Raw genomic sequence first — 27,204 nt, 5'->3', positions numbered from 1 at the left:
TATGTTGTGGTATGTTGTGGTTTACTATGTTGTGGTATGTTGTGGTTTACTATGTTGCGGTGTGTTGTGGTTTACTATGTTGTGGTGTACATACTCAGCCATCGCCTGCTGCAGTCGCTTGGCTCTGAGCAGGGCCTCGTCCCTCTCTTCATTTGCCAGACGCAACCGGGCCATCACTGCCTGGTCCCTATCCCTCTGAGCCTGGTAGATCTCCTCCACTAGGGCTGAAGGAGAGAGACAAAGAGAGAGACAGTGAAAGAGAGAGAGGGGGGACAGAGAGAAAGCAAGCGAGAGAGCGAGAGAGAGTAGTAATGGAAATAGAAAAAAGAGAAATAGTAAAAGAGAGAGAGGGAAAGAGAAAGATATAAAGAGAGAGGAAGCATTGTTCTTAGTTTCTGACCATCAGTTACTGCTCAATAACAACGATAAGCTCCCTGTGGAAGAAAGTTATTGCCACTGAAACACTGTGGCACAGGTATTAACTCCAGTCAAACTCATTTTGTGGGGAAGTGAACTGCTGCGGTGATCTCCACAGGGGCTGGACATATAGTTGCACCAAGCAATAAAGACACAGGATCTGCGCCTCAGAGACAGGCAGTTGGGTCTACATTGTCACAACATCAGCAAGTACTCATCATCTCACAGTGGTTAAGAGATTGGCCAGTCCTTAACCCTAACTCAAGATGTTTGATTTGATAAACAAGGTTGAACAAACATTTTCAAGCCAAAAACATTGTTCTTCTTCTAATGTCTGAAAACGGGACAGGTTTTAGTGAGAATGAGCTGTGAAATGATTTGTCTAATGTGTTGCCAAATTGAGTTTGAGTTATGAAGAGCACATACTGAGTTAGACCAAAAGAAAAATAGTCCATCCATGAGTGCTTTTATGTAATTCTGTCTGTCCCACTCATGGAGGGAAAACTTTTCTTATTGATACAGACTCTGTAGCCTGGCAGGGAGAGATTTCCCTTCAGCTTACACCTGACCCGGGTCCCGAAATTCCTGCGCTGTATGCCGGTTGCCTTAAAACCAGCAGATTTTGGGATTACCACTGTCTTCAGATCCCTTTGTTAATCCCACTACGGAAGAGCCCCTGAGATCCATCAACAGCTAATTCCTCTACTGTCTCAGAGATGGCTTAATGATAAACAGTGAGCCTCGCTGTAAGCCATTACAAAGTTCAGTAAGAAAATCAATATAGCATTTTAGCTGGAATTTGCTCATTAAACATCGCCTCCCTGAGCCATGCAAATCATATTAATATGAAGACGGCAAATAGGCTACACGACACGCACTTTAAATTTATTAAAAGGCACAATTGGAGCTGCTAATTGTGCAGCTCGATGTACGGTATTTTGTTTAATTATTAGATGGGTTGAGAGGGCTCTCACCTAAGAAGAAAAGCAATAGTAAAGAAAAGAAGTTATTTGCTCAGCTAAATTCTAATATTTGTTCAGTGGAGGTTGGGAGCGGTTAAATTACATTAACAAACACGATTAGTAAGATACAATTCGTTTTGATACTCAAGTTGCATGTAAAACAAATGTATAATTATTTTCCACACTTGACATCTCCGTTTTTCTTCTACCAAAGTTAATCAGGGATAAAATGTCTGAGGAGAACTACATTCTAACTTCATCTTGTAGACATTGCTTGTCTTTAGGCCATCTTGAAAATCCTATGGGCCATCACTTTACATTACAGCGCAGAAAAAATTATAATTGGTCAGATAATAGGCTTTATTTGAGATGTTATTATCCTCAATGTACTGTATTGTACTGTCTGTACTGTACTATATGACCCTTCCTACGGCCAGCCTTCCCACAGGCCCAGGGTTTGTCCTCTCTGCCCTAGCCTCTCCCCCCTCCATAATGTACCTCCAGCCTTCCCACAGGCCCAGGGTTTGTCCTCTCTCCCCTAGCCTCTCCCCCCTCCATAATGTACCTCCAGCCTTCCCACAGGCCCAGGGTTTGTCCTCTCTGCCCTAGCCTCTCCCCCCTCCATAATGTACCTCCAGCCTTCCCACAGGCCCAGGGTTTGTCCTCTCTGCCCTAGCCTCTCCCCCCTCCATGATGTACCTCCAGCCTTCCCACAGGCCCAGGGTTTGTCCTCTCTGCCCTAGCCTCTCCCCCCTCCATAATGTACCTCCAGCCTTCCCACAGGCCCAGGGTTTGTCCTCTCTGCCCTAGCCTCTCCCCCCTCCATACCGTACCTCCAGCCTTCCCACAGGCCCAGGGTTTGTCCTCTCTCCCCTAGCCTCTCCCCCCTCCATAATGTACCTCCAGCCTTCCCACAGGCCCAGGGTTTGTCCTCTCTCCCCTAGCCTCTCCCCCCTCCATACCGTACCTCCAGCCTTCCCACAGGCCCAGGATTTGTCCTCTCTCCCCTATCCTCTCCCCCCTCCATACCGTACCTCCAGCCTTCTCACAGGCCCGGGCATCCAGTTGAGTCTGCATCAGCTCAGCGTCCACCAGCCTGCTCTCTAACTCCTTCTCCCTCGTGGCCAACTTGTCCTGGAGCTGCCGGAGAGCACAAAATCAGACAGACGTCAAAATTGGCACGTTCATTGAATTGGGAAATGTCCTGTCACTTTCTATGACAATTCATGAATTGGATTCATGAATTGAAAATGGAATTGACCCCAACCAATGCTGTGCTGCAGAGCCTGTCAGTACGTGTCCAGACATATTCGCTAACTTGCTTCACTCACAGACAGTAGCAAAAACCTCATGCAAAACACCAGATAGACACCTGACTCCATCCTGCAGTTTGACGACATACTAAATAACTGTTGTAGTTTCCCGGGTGGTGACAACCATCCATTTAACAAACAGAATATTATGTATCACTCAGGCATTCTGTAACAAGTTATACAATCGAGCCTCTACATCACATTATTTCAGACGCCAATAAAAAAGAAGCACTGCTATTGAAGTCCTATAAATCTTGTCGGGGAGTGATATTTTACAAGACCTAGTGATAGATTTAACCTCCTGTCTTAAATATTTTGCTCCAAGTTGGTGTTTTTCCCCCCCGCACTTTGAAAACATGCCTCGGTTCAGTCCTCAGAGTCGGCTCTCACGGCCCTGCCAGCAAAAACAGACTCTTGGGAACTGTTCCTGACTTTCTGTCAAGAGTCACAGCTACTTGCAAACCAGAGGCATCAATTATAGCCGTTTCAGAGGGCCTCTCCGTGGCTACAGCCTCTCTAACAGGCGCTCAGCTGCAAGGAGGCAGCCTGTGCACAGAGGGACACTGGGCATGCTCCAGACCAAACACAGGACAGGACAGGACAGGACAGGACAGGACAGGACAGCATAACCAGCTAGTCATATGCTTTGGACATGGCGGGTAACGTTTGGGGACAGACAACAAAGGTGGACAGCTGTGACAGACACAACACAATCATCTATTTAAAGAGGAAGAGGACAAGTTAAGACAAAGGACATTTGAGTCACAAACAGATATTGCTCACAACCAAAAACATAGCCTATACTGCATATATTACAAACAGTGAAAAAAAGCTGGAACCACAAAATGCCATGTATTTTAGCTAGGACCTGTATCTAGCAGGGCAAGATTCCTTTAACATTTCAACCTACCTTCTTATTGAGCTCTCTGAGTGAATCCAGCTCCTTCAGCAGGAAGGCAATGTTCTTCTCTTTGTCCAGGACGAGGCTTTGCTTTTTGGAGTCAAAGGAACTACTGCTAACTTTAATCTTTCCTTGGTCCTCTTTTATACTGCATTGTGGGAGAAAAATCATTTGATTAGAGAGAGAGCAACAATATTAAAACTTGAGAACGAACGGCAATACAAATCAGTTATAGCCTTGTCTCCAACGAAACAGACGCGCAATTATCAAATACGCAAGGGATGCACTCTGCACTATTTCAGGCATATTACAGTGTCTTTATTTACTCTGTTATATTAGGCAAATCATACAGTTGACCTTTAAGGTAATATTAAGGTATTACGGCAGTGTATTGCCATGTAGATTACTTCCCTCTTGTAGCCAGGAATATGATTCCGTGCAGCAATGCCTCATATTATAGTCTATCTATCTATCTATCTATCTATCTATCTATCTATCTATCTATCTATCTATCTATCTATCTATCTATCGATCTATCTAGACCTTCATATCAGATGCCAAATCATGTGACCTTTGATTGAACATCTTTACAAGAGGACAAAAATACAGTAGCACATCTTTATGTTGTAGAAACACAGGTTTAGGTCACTCAGAAACAGCTCTTGTTACCAGACAGACCACACACAAGGAAACAAAGTGGCTATATTAAAATGACTGGAGTGACCCTTTATTACATCATCTTCATGCGCCAATATTGCCAAGTGTTCTAGTGGGTACAGATACTCCTTCACAGGTACATGTACAGTGCCTTTGGAAAATATTCAGACCCTTTGACTTTTCCCAAATTTTGTTACATTACAGCCTTATTCAAAAATTGATTAAATAAAACATTTTCCTCAGCAATCTACACACAATACCCCATAATGACAAAGCTAAAACAGCTTTGTATTAAAAATAAAAAACAGAAATACCTTATTTACATAAGTACTTAGACTGTTTGCTATGAGACTCGAAATTGAGCTCAGGTGCATCCTGTTTCCATTGATCATCCTTGAGATGTTTCTACAACTTGATTGGAGTCCACCTGTAGTAAATTCAATTGATTGGACATTATTTGGAAAGGCACAAACCTGTCTATATAAGGTCTCACAGTTGACAGTGCATGTCAGAGCAAAAACCAAGCCATGAGGTCGAAGGAATTGTCCGTAGAGCACGGAGACAGGATTGTGTCGAGGCACAGATCTGGGGAAGGATACCAAAACATGTCTGCAGCATTGAAGGTCCCCAAGAACACAGTGGCCTCAATCATTCCTAAATGGAAGAAGTTTGGAACCACCAAGACTCTTCCTAGAGCTGGCCGCCCGGCCAAACTGAACAATCGGGTCAGGGTGGTGACAAAGAACCCGATACTCACTCTCTGACAGAGCTCTAGAGTTCCTCTGTGGAGATGGGAGAACCTTCCAGAAGGACAACCATCTCTGCAGCACTCCACCAATTATGCCTTTATGGTAGAGTGGCCAGACGGAAACCACTCCTCAATAAAAGGCACATGACAGCCCGCTTGGAGTTTGCCAAAAGGCACCAAAAGACTCTCAGACCATGAGAAACAAAATTCTCTGGTCTGATGAAACCAAGATTGAACTCTTTGGCCTGAATGCCAAGTGTCACGTCTGGAGGAAACCTGGCACCATCCCTACGGTGAAGCATGTTGGTGGCAGCATCATGCTGTGGGGATGTTTTTCAGCGGCAGGGACTGGGGAACTAGTCAGGATCGATACAGACAAACTGAGCAAAGTACAGGAAGATCCTTGATAAAAACCTGCTCCAGAGCGCTCAGGACCTCAGACTGGGCCGAAGGTTCACCTTCCAACAGGACAACGACCCTAAGCACACAGCCAAGACAATGCAGGAGTGGCTTCAGGACAAGTTTCTGAATGTCCTTGAGTGGCCCAGCCAGATCCTGGACATGAACACCAACGAACATCTCTGGAGAGACCTGGAAATAGCTGTGCAGCGACACTCCCCATCTAACCTGACAGAGCTTGAGAGGATCTGCAGAGAAGAGTGGGAGAAACTCCCCAAAATACAGGTGTGCCAAGCTTGTAGCGTCATACCCAATAAGACTTGATCCTGTAATCGCTGCCAAAGGTGCTTCAACAAAGTACTGAGTAAAGGGTCTGAATACTTATGTAAATGTAATGTTTATTTTTTTTTAAAGTTATAAAAAACTGTTTTTTGCTTTGTCATTATGGGTAGATTGATGAGGGAAAAAACTATTTAATCCATTTTAGAATAAAGCTGTAACATAACAAAATGTGGAAAAAGTCAAGGGGTCTGAATACTTTCCGAATGCACTGTATATGTTTCTCGTTAAAGTGTTTCTGGGAGCCGTGCACGTAACTTGTTTTTTACAAAAATCACCTATTGACCAAAATATGATTTACGTATTTCTGACTACAGCGTAAGTTACGATTGGGCTCTAAGAGAGCTCACCTTGATTGGAGAGCTTGGCTGGAGTCTGGAGGGACAAGGTGTCTTCTGTAGACTGGAGGACTGCCGTCCAACCCCTGGCTGTGACCCTCTGACCTGTAGCCGTCCTGGGTGAATGGGCTCCGGCTGGAGGTCCTCTCCTCCTCCATCCTCCTGCCTGTGTCTGGAGCCCTGTGGTAAGCCTGAGGTGATGGAGATCTCCTGTGGTGGGCCTGGGGTGAGGGAGATCTCCTGTGGTGGGCCTGGGGTGAGGGAGATCTCCTGTGGTGGGCCTGGGGTGAGGGAGATCTGGATGTCCGACTCTCTTCCTCTATGGGTCTAAAATACTGGGGGGCTAAAGTTACCGAGATGACAGAATGAATTAAGCTTAATAGGGAACAAATGCTAAAAAAAAACAAAAAAAAAAACAGGCAACATCTGGTAAATGTTTTGTTCAATATCCTTCGGAAGTTGTGGGAAAATGGTTACACATCGATCACTGTGCAAAATACGGTAAAATGCTTAAATGAACATGTGGTAAGAAAGTAAACGGACATTAGTGGCGTGTGAATAGAAATAAAACATCTAAGAGCATCCTCAACACCGACCATGACAATATTGTTCCACTTAAAGACCCAGTGAATTATGAGCTGGTGGAATGGGCTATTTTCAGTCATTTTGGGGAGGGGTGGGGGGGGCTTCTTGAGGAAACAAGGGAATACAAAGAGGCTTGGTGACTGGTGCTGGCAGGGAACTACATGGTGCTCTGTAAATGTTTCTGTTGAGAGCTGAGCCAGAGAGAAAGAGAGAAGAGAGGGAGAGAAAGGGCAGCAGCTAGCCTAGCAGTTAGAGCATTCCCTATCCATTCCCTATCCCTGAGCCGACTATGTGGCATATCTGCCGAGGTGCCCTTGAGCAAGGAACTTAACCTTAATTAGTCCTGTAAAACGCTCTGGATAAGAGTGTCTGCTTAATGACTAAAGTAACGTTCCATGCTTTCAAGTCAAATTCTAATACTCAATCCTGATAGAAAATAAGTTAAAATGCTTTAAAGAAAACCATATTAAAAAAGTTCAAGTTATGATTGTTATGAACATAGAAAAGAAAAATACATGTTTAGAACTGATAATTAACCTGGCATGGTGGAAGAGCGAACGCAATTAATTGATTATTGAATGTGATGATGGACACAGCTTTGTGTAACCACTACATACACAGCCTCTGCTCAACAAACTCCAACTTCAGATTGAATCGTTGGGGGCCTGCAGTTCGGAAACGACATTGCGCTGCTTATCACCCACACCGCAGTCAAGCAACGCTTTCCGCCAAGAGTCGTTCACAATCTAATCCGTTTGCGGCCACAACTAGACCTCGTTTCAAATGTACCAAGACATAATCTTATTGGTATGCCTAGAAATCAACAAATGTACATTGTTTAAAGCACATGTTTACAAGTCTCAGTCACAAATGACAGCTCAAATAAGCCACCTATGGTGAACAACTTGTCAGAGGCTTTGTAGAATCATGACTCTTTTGAGTTTTCAGTTCATCGTTCACCGGTAGGGGGTCCTGAGTACTCTGGGCATGACTGAATCAAATGAACGAAATGAGTCAAAAGAGTCGTTCTTTTGACTGAAAGAGTCGAAAAGATCCGAGATAGTAAAAAGAGCCGAACTTCTCATCAGTACTTTAAAGTATGATTGCCTTCCAAGTTACAACTTGACCTCCTCGTTCGAGTGTTGCATGAAAAATAACACCTCTTTATGATGATTACGAAATATATTTTAAGGAATAAAACATCAATCCAATTCAAATGTGGTACAATTCAAACACGAGCTGGTTTAAAGAGCATCAAACATTGCATCAAACGTTTTTCTTTTTTAAAGCAGCAGTCTGTTGTGTTAATAAATGCGGTGTGATGGAGAAGCCCATGAGCAGCATTGCCCCACTATGTCCAAAACAAGCTCCAGCTTAGCGGTGACAATTATTTTGCGAAAGGTCAGGTTTTTGAAGTTGAGATCAGGGAGGTCTGCCGCCTCCTCGTAGCTTTGTTGCCAGGGTCCTCCTCTCTGGATTGTTGCAGACAATTATTAGTATTCTCTTTAAGACTCACCAATGCAAACAGTAAATTCAAACATGAATAACACCAAACGCGCTTATATAGCCCCCTTTGTCACACTGAAAATATGGGACACATTGTTCCTAAACCTGGGTTACCACTTAATTTTTTAAAAATCTGGCCGTGGCGGGTCCCCACAAAGACAACTGCCTCCACCAAGTATGGCATTTCCCAATGGTGAGAGCTGGTGTTGTTTAATCTGACAGTGGATGGGCTGTTGGCTGTTTCCTATGGGGAAAAAAACCGAGGGAGATTCTCCTTTCAAGGATGAGAAAAATCAACTCAAAGACTGGGGCTGCAAGGACAGATGTGACGTTTTATGTGGTAAATAGTGTAAAAGGGTAACAGATATATACAACAACATGTACAATGTGGACCCAGAGGATATCACCTAAAAGTATTAATGAAAACGCTTGTTTCCAAAGTGGTCCTCGATGGTAAAAACAATAACACATATAATGATTAAAAGGCAAGACAAAATTACAAACAACCATAAATACATTCATTTATATTGACATCCTAAAATATGGCACTATTCACTGCATTTCTCCCTAACCTTAAAAATCAACCATATTAATTTCACATTAAAACAATCTATTCATTACACATCATACCGATCCTTCAAATGAATACACCTGACCAGCAGTAGGGGGCACAAGGGGCAGTGGAGTGGTTTCTCTTACTTAGACAACCTTGTCCAAATTAAAACCATTTCTACTTTTTCTTTGCTTGATCTCCATGGGGAAGCTATTCCATAGACAAATCCCTGTATAGACAAATTTGCTCCTCGCAGTACTGTTTACTCTTGGGATTTTACAAGACCTAACACTAGCTCTGGTATTGTGACTGTGTTGGTTATAGACCATAACAATATGGTTTTTCATATAACCTGGGGCATGATCATTTAAGATGTCAAACACAAGATTAAGTTTAAGTTAGTACACTCTGGACTCCAAAGGAAACACGCCCACCTCCCGGAACTCCTGTACCCCTATGTGGGTCCTAGGGGGGGACATTCAGCATATACCTGATAACATTATTTTGCATGACCTGCATCAGCTTTATTGATAGCCCACTATACCAAGCAGAGCAGGCATAATCAAAATGACATTGAATCAAGGTTGAGACAAGCAGTTTCTTAACTTTGATGTTAAAATACAGTGGTGAAAAAGTACCCAATTGTCATACTTGAGTAAAAGTAAAGATACCTTAATAGAAAATGACTCAAGTAAAAGTCACCCAGTATATTACTACTTGAGTAAAAGTCAAAAAGTGTTTGGTTTTAAATATTCTTAAGTATTAAAAGTAAATGTAATTGCTAAACAATACTTAAGTATCAAAAGTAAAAGTATAAATCATTTCAAATTCCTTATATTAAGCAAACCATATGGTACCATTTTCTTTTATTTACCGATAGCCAGGGGCAAACTCCAACACTCAGACATCATTTACAAACGAAGCATTTGTGTTTAGTTAGTCCACCAGATCAGAGGCAGTAGGGATGACCAGGGATGTTCTGTTGATAAGTGTGTGAATTAGACCATTTTCCTGTCCTGCTAAGAATTCAAAATGTAATGACTACTTTTGGGTGTCAAGGAAAATGAATGGAGTGAAAAGTAAATGTAGTCAAAAATAAAAATAGTAAAGTACAAACTAATTAAGTAGTACTTAAGTATTTTTACTTAAGTACTTTACACAACTGTTAAAATATCTAGTGTAGATATAGATATAAACATTTCTATTTGTTCGCCATTTTAGAAAGGATCTTAGCAGCAATCAGGTTTCCAGAAAGGGATTGATCTAGGGACATACCAAGATAAGTTACACTTGTTTTAGATTCAATCTCCTTGCCTGCACAGTTTACCTTTATCTTGTCAGCCCTAAAGCAATCTACATTTTGTTCCAAACAAAATCGATTCAGTTTTCCCCCCAAATGTAGCGACAATTTGTTGTCAGTTAACCAATCTCTAACAAAATGCAATTCCTTACTCAGGGTCTCCTCTATGTAAACTATATCCTTCCCTGATACCAGTATGGCTGAGTCATCAGCATAAAGCAGGAGTTTGTGCTTTACTGTATCTGGCATATCATTAGTAACGTATATAAGAAATAAGAGAGGCCCTAAAATTGATCCCTGTGGTACTCTGACAGAACATCACCAACATTACATACTTGTGTTCTGTTGGTCAGATAAGACCTAAACCAATTCACTGCTACATCATTTAGACCCAGTTTCATCAAGAGAACATCATGGTCCACAGTGTCAAAAGCTTTCGGCAGCCTGTATATTTCCTCTTCTCACTTTCTTGCTTAATGTGGTCAAAAAGGTGGATAAGGCATGTATCCGTGGAATGAGCTGTTCTAAAGCCAGATTGGAGTTCATAAAGAAGTTTGTGCTCGAGAAGGTATCCCTCAAGTTGATTAAAAACGAATCTCTTAACAACTTTGGATAATGTGCTGAGCATCGACACAGGCCTGTAGTTTCCAATATAGGTTCACAATATGCGTTATCACTTTAGCAGTGACACAAGCACCATCCTTTATGAATCTTGCAGGAAGGCTTTCCTTTATGAATCTTGCAGGAAGGTTATCCAGCCCAGTTGCTTTGCTTCTGCTCAATAAGCATAGTAGTCCTCTGTTACCATGCACAGCTCCAACAAATCATTTGTGATACCTTTGCTATGGTAGAAGTTGTTAATGAAAGACTGGCCATAGCGTCCAGAACAGGTCGGTAATCAGAGATGAGGCTATAGTGGTAAAAAATGTGGTAAAATAATTTGCAACCTTTTCCTGGTATAAAACATCATCAATATCCAGGCCAATACTACAAGATTTTACCGTATGAGCCAATGTCCATTAACATGTTCTACAGTTTACGAGGCTGGTGTAAGTTCTCATTAACAGTGTCTATGTACTTTAATAATGCCACTTTAATAATGTTTACATATCTTGCATTACTCATCTCATATGTATATACTGTATTCTACACTATCTATTGCATCTTAGCCTATGCCACTCTGACATTGCCCATCCATATATTTATATTTATATTTTCTTATTCCATTCCTTTACTTAGATTTCTGTGTATTAGGTATTTGTTGTGGAATTGTTAGATATTACTTGTTAGATATTGCTGCACTGTGTATGTGACCAATATAATTTGATTTGATTTGTAATGTTTGGATTTGGCCTTATCCATTTTGTATATTGCTGGTTTCTACTGTTAATATAACCATAATAATCTTGCTGTAGATTTGTCCTTCTGAATTTGGCCAGGTAGCGATCCCCTTTCCTTATGAGATCTAAGATCTCGGAAGTGATCCATTTCCCTGACCGCTGTTTGATTTGAATTTGTTTCATCGGAGCCAGAGAGTCGAGCGCAGACAGAAACAGATCTTTAAAAAGATACCAAGTTTGATCAACATCATCACAGTTTAGTGCATGAGACCAATCCAAAATTCCAAGTACTTCTACAAAACGTTCCTTTCATAGACCGTACCTTCATGTAGTTATTACCTGGCTCAAGTAGAATTTTTGATTTCTTACAGGTACAGTAGTTTACCATATGATCACTAAAACCAATATTTAAGATTCCTGACTGACAGACTTTCTCTTCGTCTGATACAATAATCAAATCCAAAGTTGATTTACTATCAATTCACATCTGGGTTGGCTCAACAATCAGTTGTTTAAGTCCAAATAAATCATACAATTTGTACAGGGCATTTAATAGTGTACTTATCTTGGGTGATATGTGCACATTTGTATTAAAATCGCCAAGCAGAATACATTCCCTATCAGCAAATACATTTTGATCACAGCAATTCGATTCAAGTAAATCATGTAAATGATTATGCTTAGGAGGCCGATAGCACAGACCAACAAGTATGGGACGATATTTAGGAAGAAGTATATGTACCCATGATGAGTAGGGCCAGCAGCCTTTGCTTGCAAAAACATCTCCTTTTGGAGTTCCTTTCCGGCTCGCTCCTTATACCACAGGAAACACCATTCTGCTTGCCATCTTCTAATAACCGCACAGGCCATGTCATTAATAGCTGTTTGGCTAGCAAGACTAAGTGTTTTAGCTATAGCCCAAATGTATATTTGAGCAGAGGAGCTGAATACATTTACATATCAGGAGTGTTTGGTGAAGGGTGGGTAAATACCAATGACGTATATGAACCCTGGATTGCTGATGCTATGTATTGGCCAATGAGAGGCTTTGAAGCCATCGGTCGGCCATATTGGCACTCCCCAGAAGTAGCAGTCCTCCATAGGAATGAATGGAATTCTACAGTCTTTCAATGAAATGTTTCATGGACAAAATTACATTTATTTAACCATTGTTTACATTAGTACTTTAAAAAAATGTAACTTTAAGGAATTTTTAAAAATATATTTAAAAATGTTATCTTTAGCTTACATAATATAATTTAAAGTATGCATTAAGGTGTATGTAATAAAATACATGTGGCAAAACAAATGTAGACATTAGTAAATGCATTTCTATAGCTTCCAAAATAAATAAAAAATAAACGGTGGGGGAGTACCAAGATGGAGGCGCGGTGGCTTCAAAACAGCACCCCCCCTGTTAGTCATCTAGTGTACATATAAATCAATGGGTAAATACTCTGTTAATTGCTCATTGTCAATCCAACCAGTTTATCTAAATAGTGGCAGTGCCATATGACTTCGGACGGTCTAGGTAACGGTTATTAAATAAATGTTTATGTATCGCATGGAACAGCATTGAAACTAAAGCAAGCGGGTAAACAGGCAGGAACACCCAGGCTCACCCAGGCTCTGAAATCTGCAGTCATTTACACAGGTTTCCAAATACTGAAGTGGACAAAATATTCCTATAATGTGCAATTACAAACACAGATACATACAGCCAGCCTAGTGCTCAAGCACTGAAGAAAGATATCCATTTACAAAATGTTATATTTTGTGTCTTGAAAGATAGGAAGAAGAATTTTAAAAAAGGTCAGATACCTTGTGGCCAGTCTTTGTCAGGTACCTCTAGTACAAGTTGATTTGATGTTGTGCCCAAAATGGCTCCCAAGTCAGTACTTCTGAAATAAAGCAAAATAAAAACTTAAGCTGACGGAACGAAAGGTGAAATTCTGAAGAAACTTAGATGAAGAATTCAAATGAAACAATTCAAAATGTACTGAAATGAATTCAAAATGATTTTGAATCTACTGCTAATATCCATTAATATTGCAATGCATGGATGGGTATGGCAGAATTTATAGCTGAGCATGGCCTGAGCTCAGATGTTCAAGTGGGCCACTGCTATAGCTAACAGGGGTCGCGTCCCAAATGGCGCCCTACCTCCATAGGGCTCCGGTCAAAAGTAGTGCACTATATAGGGAATAGGGTGCCCTTTGAGACGCAAGCAGGGACTTGACAGGTGAGTCGTGGGGTCAGGGAAAAGAGAGCTCATCACTGTCAACACTGTCACAGCAGCATGACCTTCCCAGTGCTAAGCCTGTAAGCTACGGCAAGCAAGTCTTAACCATCTTTTAACTGGAAAAAGTCTCATAGCATCCTTTTCACAGGATGTGGTAGGTCTATTTCTAATCTTTTTGTGGACATTTACAAACAGCATTGAGTCTGAAAGAGGGTGTTGTTGAGAGAAATAAAATGCTCTTTGAAGACAAGGGTGCAATGAAAATCATGTTAACACAATCGACAATGCGGGAACAAAGGTACCTAACACATTGACATAGTGTACAGTGTACACACTCCCCGTACAGTAGCTAATTGTATTCGTATTCGCATTCAACTGAGGATGAACAAACTAGAAGACTACGAGCTTGTATTTTTAGCCTTTGTAGCCAACATTCGCTCAGGATTTTGAACACACAACTCGACAAAGAGGAAGTCATTATTGCAGTGAGTCGTCACAGTAACACTGATAAACATCCCGTAATATTATAACAAACGTTTTTTTTTGTCACGTGGGTGAAAAGCCATACCCAAACAATGTAAGTACATACGAGCGGAGGAGAATAATACGACGGCATCTTTACCCAAGTTGTGGCAGCGTGGTCTCTGAGCGTTGGTGCCTTACTGGGGAGGGCAGTCTTTGTTTCAGCTCCTCATTGACTTTAGGATTAGCTGAAAATAATATAGAAATGGATATGATTCATTTAAAAATCAGGAAAAATGCATTTCGTTGGAGGCACCGAAGCAGGCACTTTCCAGTACATTAGCCTAGAGGAAAGGTTAGTATTAATTATAGCCTGTCAATATGATCTCAGGGGTACCTCTGCTGCAGAGAGAGGATCTTTAATAACCTCCCTGAGTATAGCAAAACAAGACCGTCATCTTTCATTTGCAGAGTGAAATGGTGCTTTATTTAAGTCATCTCATCATCTACCCCCTATCTCTCCACTGCGTACCATTGCTCTAACTAACAGTTTTTCAAGGCACTAATGTATGCCGGCAATTAACAAATCATAATCCCGTCACGCAGATATCATTTAATGCTTTTAGTTATCAGGAAAGTAAACAGTCATTTAATACTGCTCAAGCCCCGTATCAGATCCTCCTTGCTCGTTAGGAAGCCCCACCAATTAAAGTTCAGCCTCTACTCAGGTGTAATTAAAGGATGGCTGTTAAATTGGTCCCGATAACTGCAAGTTAATTCATAAGCAAGCAACAAATACACTGACTGGAAGCAATTAAGGGAACCATTGACATTCACTTTTTGGAGGAGGGAGCAGGAAGGGAGCCTGTTGCTCTTAGGCAGTGTGTGTGTGTGTGTGTGTGTGTGTGTGTGTGTGTGTGTGTACTGTAGGAGAGGGCTACCATCTAGTGGTGAAGGGGCTAAGACAAAAGCAAATTAGTATACACCCACTGCAGTAAGCGACTTCAACAGAATCCTTCCAGATGCAGCATGGGAGCTGGGTTAGCATTCTGAAGGTGGTGCAACCTCAGAGGCACAAAGTGGTTTCTATTGTATGAACCATATAGATAAGATATACAAATCCCTTTAGAATCTCCAGAAAGGGCTATTGAAGTGTCTCTATCCTTCTCTTTTGGGTATACGGATGGCCCAAACAATGTTTCTAGAAGAGGGCTAGGGTTGTCGAAAGACAGAAATAACAAAGCATATGAGTTTGTGGGTCCACAACCACTGAGAGTTTAGGTGAAGAAGGAGACCTAGAGACGGATCCAGGAGAGGAGGGAGAAAGAGTGATTGAGTGAACAAGAAAAAAGAGAGGGAAAAAGAGAAAGCTCTTGGGAGGTTGGGTGCTTGGCGGGTGGGTGACCTCTAGGGCAGATGCCAGTGGAACGTTATCCCTGTGTTGTAAGCCAGCACACACTGCTCACACACTGCTCACACACTGCTCACACGCTATTCAGCTCTGACACGGTGAGGCGTGAACGGACAACTGGCTTTTTGTGGGAGAAACAACAGGGCTCCATTAATCCCAGTGATAGACTCTGGGCAAAAGCTAGTCTTTTGGGGGAGGATTTGGTAGAAGGAGAGGGACTTTTGAGCTGGTACGGCTGGTAGCAGTGGTAGGTATGGCTCAGGAGATTGGTAATCCTTTAACATGAACATGAGAAAGTAGCTTTGATAAAGGAGAAGCAGAAAAACAGAGCATACAAACCTGACCTTTTGATGTTCTCATCATTTTGGTTGGGGGGGGGGAATGAAGGAACCGAGATGGGATTGGAACGGCAAAGGGCGCAGCTCGACAAAATACGAACTTGAATCATTGATTGACGTGGGTTTCCACACAGTGAATCACCAAACAAAGCCTTAATGAAATATGATCCAATAATCCATTCCGCCCCCAAAAAGAGACTTTATTTCTATCTTTTCATAGAAGTTTTGCACCACGAGACGAGAGTCTGGGAGTTGCTTTTTTAAAGCTTAATGTTGCACTTGGAGGAGGTTATGTGGGAGATACAAAGACCTGCCTATCAATGAATAAATGTGAACCAATCAATCCAATCATCATCCTATAGTAAATCCTTTCATGGTGATTAGCAGTTATATTATGGTCATTCTTTGTCAAGGTCATTATTTCCCACAAGCAAGGTTGGGCACTTTTTAAAAATGTATTTCAGAAATAGTATGCCTGGTATGGTCAACAGAACATAATTGGGTGCTTAAAGAGAACCCTATCTCAAATTGTGAGCTATCCCGATTCATGAATTGGATTAGAATTCAAATACTATTGTTTCAATGAAGTGACTTTTAAGAGACAAACAGATGCCTGCAATGGAAACAATGGTGGAAGAGTGCTGGTTTAAAAAGTAATACAATGACAATAGCCTTTAAATGATGAAACCAGCTTTATCCGGGCATTTCAAACTTTTCTCATTTTCTTTGTCCCTTCCTGTCTTTCTGTGATCTTCATATTCTTGCCTTGTAGACTTTGAGCTAATTGCCTCTGTGGGCTACTTATTATTCATGTACAATTATTGCAGCGTAATGTCTTTAAATCCTTTTAAATGACCATTCATGCATCGCATTCATTGAAAAAGCCTTTGAAGTCTGTCAAAGATGGAATTCTTCAAAAAGAAATATCTAAGCCCAATCTCAGTCAACCAATACCGGGTTTTGCATTCCCCCCACTCACCCCCTAATATAAACAAAATTCCATTAATTTTTTAAGCTGCATTTAATACATTTTCCGCGGTAAAAGTTTCCAGATTCCACAGTCATTTGTATTCCAGCTGACTTGATGAATATTAATAACAGCGTTATCCTGATTAAATGGGCTTCATACAAAATCCCTGTGAATCCTCTAGCTCAGGCCTCAAATCTTCCCACTATTCTTTATGAATTTTGATACAGACATTAATCTGGAGAGGAACTTAAAGCAGGTTTAATTGTGCAGCGGCGTGCTTATGGTTTTCCGTCCAGTAAAATGCAGAAGGACGGAGAATGTAGTAGGTGGTTAGGTAAACATACATCTTATATGGCATGGAACACTAACACCCAGAGAGGGCACCTGCTGAGACAGTTGATTGTCATGGGCTGCCTGTTCGAAGGCAGGTGATGGACTTGACTTCCCTGGGATGAAAAGATTTGGATACATTCTTCCTATTTTGCTCCACAAAAGGCCCATCTATGCCATGTGGAATTGTTTTATTAAATGTATTACACTTTAATTTATGTAGTTTATTGATTTGACTATTGCAATAACAGTGTGGTAATATAGTTACCATTTATTATTAATGCTAAAAATACAAGAAAAACAATCAATTTCTCATTTGAATCAACTGGTATGGAATTACTAGTTTTTCAAATACAAGTTTTATGTTTACCATAAAAAAGTAAGCGAAAGCTAACCGATTCTTTCTGAAACTATCAGGAGACATAAGCCTGATGTGCCGATAAAATAAGAACCTTTTTAGAACAACAAAGTTAGACAATTATTGGGGGCTTTAAGTCATTAATCCAAATGATGACAAAGATCTTTTCTCAAACTTTCAACAACATTTCACTCAAAACTTCCACAAAGGGTTCTTACCTAGGTCTACGTGCCAGTGCTACATATATGGGCATGAGGCTATTCTTCAAAGAAAGCAAACAGGTCATTTGTAAAGGGTCTTTTAAAGAGAGGCGAGTACAGGGTGGAATTCCATGACATTAAAAGGTATGGACAATGAAGCACCGAGCCAGCCAGGGCACATTTCAGCCGTTATGCAGTAACTGACCTTAGCACCTTTCCGTTTCATAGTTCATCCACCGTCAAAACTGACAAAATGCTGAATAGACTGGTAAAAAAAAAGACACACTCAACTTGAGGACCTCTGAAGGGACAAATATTGATCTGTGTGTAATATTAACCATTCCCACAAGATAAATGGAGGGCAAAGAGAGAGCAGGAGGTGTGTGAGAGGCGAACAAAGAGGGAACACACAATGGCCGACCACGACGAGTGATGCAGAGCTTTCTGTTGAGGTCGTTTCACAGCCGCCAGTGTCCTGCCTGAAACAGTGACATAGCTAGTTACATTTGTTCACTTTCAAGTGATATACATAATAACATAACTACGTTCTAAAGCTAGACAGATGTGTGGCCACAACTTCTAAGAGAACTCATGATTGCAGAGCGAGTGACATTTTCGTCATTGTCTTACGTCAGACAGCATAACTTTGTTTGAGGTACTAGTGCTGTGTACAAGTGACGCCACCTTTCAGGAGACAATGCATATTTGTTGCCAGAAAAATGTGCTACATTGACAAAGGTAAACCTCAGACAACACCACTAGCATGGTGCAGGCAGAGAGAGGTCACCTCTAATAAGTACTGATGATGAACCTGCGTCTCATCACTCTCGCAGAACTTTTCCCCCTCAAACTTATGCTGCTACGTCAAAGTGAAAGACTATTGGAAAGTAAAACTTTTGGTCAAATAGTTTACATCCAACCAGTAGAGCTGCCCTGTTAAACCACCTCACTAATCAAGGTGTGTGAATGTGTGCCTACATCCTGATTAGGCCTATACCTGGGCTTAGTGCCTCTCTGATGGTAGACTGGGAGCCCTGAGAGGAAGGAATTGGACCACGAGATCTCTATCTATCGGAGGCTCAGCCTCAGTGATAGTGATAATTGAATTGAGCCCTGGGGAATGGGGGAAAGTATGGTGAAAGCCGCACCACTGCAGATCCTCCGCAGGATGGATCCATTCTGGGTGGCAGTCTGTCAACAGGACGGGAAGCTCTGATCCCCCAGCATTAAGGGGGGGGTGGTGGAGGAATGACCTGCAGAATCAGCCGGGATGAGTGCCTCATTTCCACAAAGATCCAGCTAATTTTTGGCGAGAAAAATCCGGGAGCCGGGAGGTTTGGGGAGAGCCAAGGAAGCAAGCCCACCCTTCCCAATCCCTTGTAGGTGTGACAGCTGTGCAGAGTGAATAGCTTAGAGCACGAAACCCTCCTGCAGACTGCTAGATCAGCCCCTGAATATCTTATCTCATACTCAGGAGAGAAAAAGGCATCGCTCTGTCTGATTGTACTTACTGCATTGTATCTCTGGTTGAAAACGTAAAGGTGATCCTAAAGCCTCTGCACATAAAGTGACTATGAGAAATAGTGAACCTGTTTTCACAAGCGCTTTATGGAAAATGATGCATAGCCTTAGTATGTAGGCCTAGGAAAAGGATACAGGATTTTTTTGTGATGGTAACTTGAAAAGTAAACTGTGGCTAGCTATACGTATAGTTACAATTTCATATCAAGTCTATTTGTGGAAGTGAAAAGTCACTGCTTACCAGTACTCTAAAAATCTACTGTAAGCTCTTCAGAAGATTTGTTTTACCTTTATTTAATAACTAGGCAAGCTAAGAACAAATTCATATTTACAGTGACGGCCTACCCCGGCAAAACCCTAACCTGGATGACGTTAGGCCAATTGTGCGCCGCCCTATGGGACTCCCAATCACGGCCGGTTGTGATACAGCCTGGAATCGAACCAGGGTCTGTACTGACTGCCTCTAGCATTGAGATGCAGTGCCTTAGACCACTGCGCCACTCGGGAGCACTGACAACCAGTGACGAAAAAGCCAAGATTGATGTCTGAGGTAAAAATCAAAAGCGGTTGCATTTATCCAAACACACCGTTTACACAATGAATCAAGCTTGGCTAAAAGTACATGATAACACAAACCCATCACAGTGTGTATGGCCTTAGTCACTATAAAGGACTTGTTTAAATTCTTAATACTGTTGGACGAACGAGGAAGACAAATCTTATCAGCTAAGCTAACAAGAGTGCAAATACAGTGCAGATAATCAGATTTCTAATTATTGTCACTCACATCATCCAATGTGCTTATTTGAATTACAGCGATCACATGTGATTATATATTCAATGCTTTGGGTTTAGCAGAGGCTTTATTGGAATGTAAAGCCTGAATAATGACGATCTATCAAGCATCAACCAGGGAGCTAACTACTCATCAGCACTCAGCAAGACAGACATACTCCTTTGGATCCCTACCTAAAATGTCTAGATCTAGTTAGCCAGGATTTCTCAACTGTTTTTATTCCAGAGAACAACAAACTAGCTTTACAAATGGCACCATATTCACTTGTGACTAGGGAGTATTAGGCTCAAGTCAAAAGTAGTGGACTTTAGAGGGGATAGTGTGGCATTTAGGACCCATCCCTGGTCCTTCCTTGCTTACCTTAACACTAGCACTTCAGAAAAGACTAAATCTGTGTCAGACAACCTCGGCTTATCCATAAGTAGATAATACGTTCCGGTATATTTAGCTACATTAGTTCTTGTAAGGGAAATTAAAATGTCATTTTTCCTTCACATTCTCTATTAGAATCTCTATTGTTTCAAGTAATTGATAAATTGACCATTAAAATCAATGTGGAATCAACTACGTGTCTCTAGCGTGAAATCCTGATATTTTCATGAAGATAATGAATAAATGATGCCAAACAATGGGAATAAATTCAGGATGGGTCAGGAGACCCATAATACTTGTAATATGTAATTATATGGTTGTAAGTGCAAAAGTGTTATGTTGTGTCATAGTAACAACACCAAACAAAGCCTCATTGTAACCGACAGGCTTGTGAAACCAGTAAAGAGTGGTGTGTCACAAGAACGGACATGTTATTAGTCACTCTACAGAAACTACTGAGGGATAGGTGGGTGGGTCCACCTGCCTTCAGGAGTCAACTCAGGGTCACATGACGTGGCCAGCTTTAGTAGGCAGTTTCACATCCTTACCTTCTTTTCACCTTTCCCTCTATACCTGCATGGTGCAAAATTGTGACATCCACAGGTTAGGGTAAATTGAGTTCTTTATGCAACTGTTAGGCAGGACTCGATTACTCACTACTGTAGGACAAAGTTAGTAGTACCCTCAATGAACATAATTTGTCCAACTATTATTTCACCTGCTTTTAGCCCCACAATCCATTAGTCGCTACATTTCAATGTGAGGATTCACAATGTGTACACACACACACACACACACACACACACACACACACACACACACACACACACACACACACACACACACACACACACACACACAATTTTAGTGTTAAGGAGGACTTTATAGTGGGGTGTTTTCTTTTGTTAAGAAAATCCCTCTACTAACATGCTTATAAACAGGAACCTTTGCTATGCGCTAGGACGGAATCCAAATGAAGCGCTTTTGTAAAGGATGAGTGATGCTCTGGCTTCGACCTGTCCTTCAGAACAACCAGCAGGAGACAAGTGGCCCAGCTCTAGAATCAACACTCAGCCAGCGTCCTAAACGTCACCCTACACTCTACATAATGTACTTCTTTTGACCAGAGCCCTACCATAGCCAAAATGGCACCCTATTCCCTATGTAGGGAATAGAGTGCCATTTGGGAAACAGCCTCAAACATTCCAGGATTCTTGCCAAAGGAAAAGGGAAAAAGTTTCAGTGACTAAGATGCCCTGCTATAAGTTGTAGTAGCTAATAATAATGAGAAGGGGAGGAAGGGAGGTGGGGTTTAGGTCACAAAAATATTCAAAGTTGGATTTAAATACATGTTTCCTAGCCGTCAAAACTGCCTTGCAGCACCATTGTGCTTTGCAGAGCTCCTCTGGGGGGGTGAATGTGGCTGAGGGTTGATCACATCAGCACAACCAACCAATCACACCTAGGTTCAAACAGTATTGGTTTCATTTCAAATTGCTTGACTGAGCTAGCCTGGCACAATGGAACCGATGGGATAGTCCCAAAGAGTGCAAACACCCCTGGTATTCCAGGCAAGCTCAATCAACTACAGCTTAAAGCATGTGATAGAAAAACAATACTATTTGAACCCAGGAGTGACAGGAGCAGCACAACCAAGAGGTCCTCATTAGCACTTGATGTTTGAGCATGGGTCACAGCAGTGACCGTTTGTGCAAAGCCAGCCCTGTTTGTTTTTCTCTATGGTTCATAGGCGGTCATCGGGTGTGTGGTCACGATTGAGGGGGACTTGCAATGCAGCATTTGCACAACATTGCTGCAATGTTATTGAGACCTAGCAGAGACTAAACAATAGGCTGATTTCCTGGTGAATTATTTTCAATTCCTTAACAAGGCATTGGACTGGACACCATTCCCTTCCTGGCAGCAGGCTAAAGTAACAACAGGGTATCCATCGTCACCAGAGATGCTTCATTTGAGAAACTACTTTCAACAAGGAAGGTTAAGGCTATATTACTCATAGCGATTTTGTATGGGAAATGCTAACAAAACATGAATAACTCAATTATTAAGATGTTTCATTTAGTGAACCACAAAAACATCAAAAAACCTGTACAACAACGTGTGTGTGAGTCTATGTATGTGCTGTGGTCTCTCCCAGATGAGAATAATCACCCCAGGCACCGTTTTAACAGTGCCCACCCTGTGTCTATTCCCTAAACCAACACAGGGAGACAAAGAGGGACAGAGGCTGAGAATCCCTGTGCCTGCCTACCGCTCAGAGTGAGACCACCCACTTAGGAAGCGGGGCGGCCTGTTAGGCCACACCACACTCAATTCCAAGGATTTCAGGACTTCAATCAGACCCACATGGTAGCCCAAACGTGCCGATAGCGCGCCTCTTGCCCCGGTGGAGGGGGAGTCAGTGAGTGGCTGGGTGGATGTTGGAGGAACATCGCAGAGGGTCGTGAATGATGGGGGAAGACTAGAGACCAAACTGTTTCTTCCACACAGCTACCAGTTGCTACCAGTTTAAACACTACATTTCCTGCCTGGGAGACTGATGCTAAGAGTGGGGGAAGTAGGAGGGAGTAAGGGTTAGGGCAGAGGTCGATCCACCTGCTAAGAACAAAGCTCTCTAGGACTGTAGCTCTTCTCTCCCTGTTCAGAGAACCAATTCAACTCCCTAGGAAACTTTACATCATTTGTTATTTGGCCCGGGCTTGAAGGCAGGCTGCACTTTGAATTCCTGGTGGGAGAAAAAGCAGTCAGCAGACAGATACACAGGAATTAGACATACCAGACGTGAGTTCTATGCTATGTGTTTCAGTCCAGTGTAACGGTAGCCCTGCCACTTGACTTGGAACAGAGCTAGCTACTTCGCTGAGAAATGTTAGACTCTCAAATTCATACAGAGCTGTGATTTCATATTGAACATCCACTGATCGGTGGTCAAGGCAAACACATATTTATTCAATTTACGCAAATAATAATACATCATAAATAGGGCAGGCCTAAGCAGCATTTCCTAACTACCCTTTAAAAAAAAGGCACAATTATTTTGATCTCTGATAACCCATATTTATTAGACAGCAAATTCTCTCCATTTGCAGAACATGTTAAGTTAACCTTTTTTTGACAAGTAGGAACCACTCTGATTATTTCTGACTGTTGCTTAACTATGGATGGACACATAATCATCTGAACGAACCGCGTGATAATCCTCAAAGCATATTCATGTCCAAGATTCAGACAAGTTAGGATATTTGACACCCATTGTTCCACCTGCCTGAGTCAGTCTCATTAAAGTGAGTCAGACAGACCCACGCAGCAAAGTGTTTCTTGTTTTAAAGAGAATCAGGGATTTGCTTAGTGATGACGAACGGCTGCTAGTAGGATCTGAGAACTGAGAGCTCAACGCTGCTCGCAGACACAGGCTCTGTAGGAAAAGGTTAATAACTACAGATTAAATGAGCCCCTAAAGACAGATTAGACTTGATTGAGACACTGTGACGGTTTCATGTCTCACAGAGGTTGAAACACAAGAGGCTGGGACATGGGAGCGAATTTGCCTGTCATCCTTGTATGCGCTCTTTATCTGTGTATGTCCACCAGTGTCTGCTGGGGTCTGATGGGGTACCTGCAGGGGCTCAGGGCTGACATTAATGTGAGCCACAATGCCTCCAGGTGTAGTTTTTGACAAGGTACCGGTCACAGACAAGCTGACACACCTTCCTCTAAGGCCCTTTATATTAATATCAGGATTTGTGTTGGGCTACATCCTGCTCCAGTCGTTGGGCTCCACCCTCCTGCACTAGGATGTTGTAGGACAAGCAGAGCTGGAGCAGAATACATCTGCATATCAGTAACGCAACAAACCTGCCGCTAGGTCAAAACAGCTTCAATTAACATAGAGCGCTTACTGTTGGGAATTTTCCTATTCAGCTGTACTAACCTCTACTATAACAGGAAAATGCATAGGCTACCAGCCTTGGGGCAGTTCTTGACTGCTGTTTTTGTCCCCCACCAGTCCTGCAGCAATCCCCTATGCTTGATAACCACTTGTGGTTTCTCTATGAAAGGACAACATTTATAATTCAAACAACTTTTTTTAAACACTTCACACTGTCATGAAGATGAACACTGTGAAATGAGGACTACCAGCACCACATCTCTGTGGATTAATAGGATCTACAATAACGAGTAACAGGCCAAAGGTTTTGGAAGTCAAATAAATTGTAATAAAAAGGTTTTTGGCAAACATATTTGTTATGGTGTTCAGACTGTCTATGCCTATGGGCTCCCTGTTTCCATTCTATTTATTTTGAAGATTAGCAGCGAACCAAGGACAATGCAACTTTTTCCTGTTTGAAGAGAGACTTGATATAATTGTGGATAAATGGAATAGGCTAGTTCAGAAAACACATGTCAGTCACACCCACAGTTTAGAGCACTTCAATAGGCTTGAAAAAGGTCTAACTTCACTTATTTCGTTTTAGAAGGATGGTCCACCTCCGGCTCAGTTTTCCTTCATACCAAAGTTCTCAAACAACGATTTGAAATGGCAAGTGTGCCCTCTTGAGGAGAGACTTGGGTCTAACATTTCAAATATCATTTTTTTCTCCAACAGAGCTTTTTGGTAATTCCATCCAACACATCACACTCTTCTGAATACATTACATTTAACACCAAAATCATCCACACGAGATTCAATTCTTACACACATTGGTCTCTAGTGTCAAAAGGAAAGGACGGTTTCTCAGAAGCCTTAGAAACTCAGTGGTGAAATATTCTTTTTTACATTGGTTGAGTTGAGGACTTAGAAGTGCCGTTATTAGGCTACACTTCAGAATGCGTTCTTGATTCCCTTATGGAGTGGACTCACTATAAACACTCTGGTTGTCTTACATCTTAACAGAACAATTCAATCTTTATAGAACAACATATTGCAACGTTTCTAGACTGGTTTATCCTACTTGAACATTCTGCTACACATCCACTCTCACAAAAAGTCGACAATAACAACAGGGAAATCAGTATCTGACATGTGTAACATTGGCTTAATAACCAGAATACATAGTTGAACATTTGTATTTACCTTTGTACATATCAACGAGGGAGTCTTTGAGTTCCTTGCTGTGTGTCCATGACAGACCGCGTTCCTCTTCACTCTCAGAGAAGCAGCTCTCCCTGGGAATGAATGAGAATTAACTTGTTTGAATGTTAGAATCTCCTCTGGGTTTCATGCATTCTGTTCTAAGAAAAGAATCCCAGACTAGTTCAACTCAACTGTTTGAGACTCCACTAACTTCCTCTCAAGGGATTTTCAAATCAAGCAGGTCATATGCTTTTCAGATTACGGCGTCTGACTAATCTCCCTCACAATGTGCCCTGACTGAGGTGGAGGGGCCTCAGATTTACAACCATGCTACTTTTATAATTTCAGATGACATAAGGAAATACTAGCAGAACTTTATTTGAAGGACACCTATATAAGGACTTAACACATTAATAAGACCTACATAACCATTATGACGAATTCTCATGTCAACAGCCGGACCGGTGTTTTTTTGGGGTCCGATACCAACTTTATGGGGGACAAAACTTACTGATACCGATATACAGTGCTTTCGGAAAGTATTCAGACCCCTTGACTTTTTCAAAATGTTGTTACGTTACAGTCTTATTCTAAAATGGATGAAATAAAAACAATTCCTTATCAATCTACACACAACACCCAATAATGAAAACATCTTTTTAGAAATGTTTGCAAATGTACTAAAAATAAAAACACCTTATTTACATTGGTATTCAGACCCTTTGCTATGAGACTCGAAATTGATCTCAGGTGCATCCTGTTTCCATTGATCATCCTTGAGATGTTCCAAAAACTTGATTGGAGTCCACCTGTGGTAAATTCAATTAATTGGACATGATTTGGAAAGGCACACGCCTTTATATACTGTCTATATAAGGTCTCACAGTTGACAGTGCATCAGAGGAAAAACCAAGCCATGAGGTCGAAGGAATTGTCCGTAGAGCTCTGAGATAGGATTGTGTTGAGGTACAGATCTGGGGAAAGGTACCAAAAAATGTCTGCAGCATTGAAGGTCCCCAAGAACACAGTGGCCTCCATCATTTTCAAATTGAAGAATATAGGCGCACAATTGGCCCAGCGTCGTCCGGGTTTTGCCGGGGTAGGCCTTCATTGTAAATAAGAATTTGTTCTTAACTGACTTGCCTAGTTATATGAAGGTTACATTTAAAAATATTAATTAAAAAAGTTTGGGACAACCAAGACTGATCGTAGAGCTGGCCTGCACGGCCAAACTGAGCAATCGGGGGAGAATGGCCTTGGTCAGGGAGGTGACCAAGAACACGATGGTCACTCTGACAGAGCTCTAGAATCCAGAAGGACAACCATCTCTGCAGCACTCCACCAATTAGGCCTTTATGGTAGAGTGGCCAGACGGAAGCCACTCCTCAGTAAAAGGCACATGACAGCCCGCTTGAAGTTTGCCAAAAGACATCAAAAGACTCTCAGACCATGAGAAACAAAATTCTCTGGTCTGATGAAACCAAGATTGAACTCTTTTGGCCTGAATGCCAAGCGTCACATCTGGAGGAAACCTGGCACCATCCCTACAGTGAAGCATGTTGGTGGCAGCAGCATGCTGTGGGGATGTTTTTCAGTGGAAGGGACTGGGAGACTAGTCAGGATCGAGGCAAAGATGAACGGAGCAAAGTACAGAGAGATCCTTGATGAAAACCTGCTCAGGACCTCAGACTGAGAAAGGTTCACCTTCCAACAGGTTAACGACCCTAAGCACACAGCCAAGACAAAGCATG

At 41.8% G+C, this 27,204-nt stretch overlaps 1 protein-coding gene across 4 annotated transcripts in view; it reads right to left on the bottom strand.

Annotated features, from left to right (window-relative positions):
- Positions 1-27,204, bottom strand: part of mipol1 (mirror-image polydactyly 1) — a 70,809-nt gene that overhangs the window by 34,141 nt on the left and 9,464 nt on the right. Inside the window, exons 2-9 of one of the 4 annotated variants that reach the window (XM_029729711.1) lie at positions 25,454-25,545; positions 14,223-14,310; positions 13,180-13,259; positions 6,356-6,417; positions 6,087-6,325; positions 3,603-3,741; positions 2,414-2,519; positions 95-224 (exon numbers count right to left, since the gene is read on the bottom strand). In XM_029729711.1, coding sequence (XP_029585571.1) covers positions 95-224; positions 2,414-2,519; positions 3,603-3,741; positions 6,087-6,325; positions 6,356-6,417; positions 13,180-13,259; positions 14,223-14,310; positions 25,454-25,463 — 854 coding nt within the window. In that variant the 5' untranslated portion in view covers positions 25,464-25,545. Of the gene's footprint in view, positions 1-94; positions 225-2,413; positions 2,520-3,602; positions 3,742-6,086; positions 6,418-13,179; positions 13,260-14,222; positions 14,311-25,453; positions 25,546-27,204 lie in introns of all 4 variants that reach the window. The other 3 variants (XM_029729710.1, XM_029729712.1, XM_029729709.1) reach the window with 3 other exon arrangements.

This window comes from Salmo trutta, chromosome 33, assembly GCF_901001165.1.
Source record: "Salmo trutta chromosome 33, fSalTru1.1, whole genome shotgun sequence".
In the NCBI taxonomy this organism is placed as follows: domain Eukaryota; kingdom Metazoa; phylum Chordata; class Actinopteri; order Salmoniformes; family Salmonidae; genus Salmo; species Salmo trutta.
This window is presented reverse-complemented; position numbering and strand designations above follow the sequence as displayed.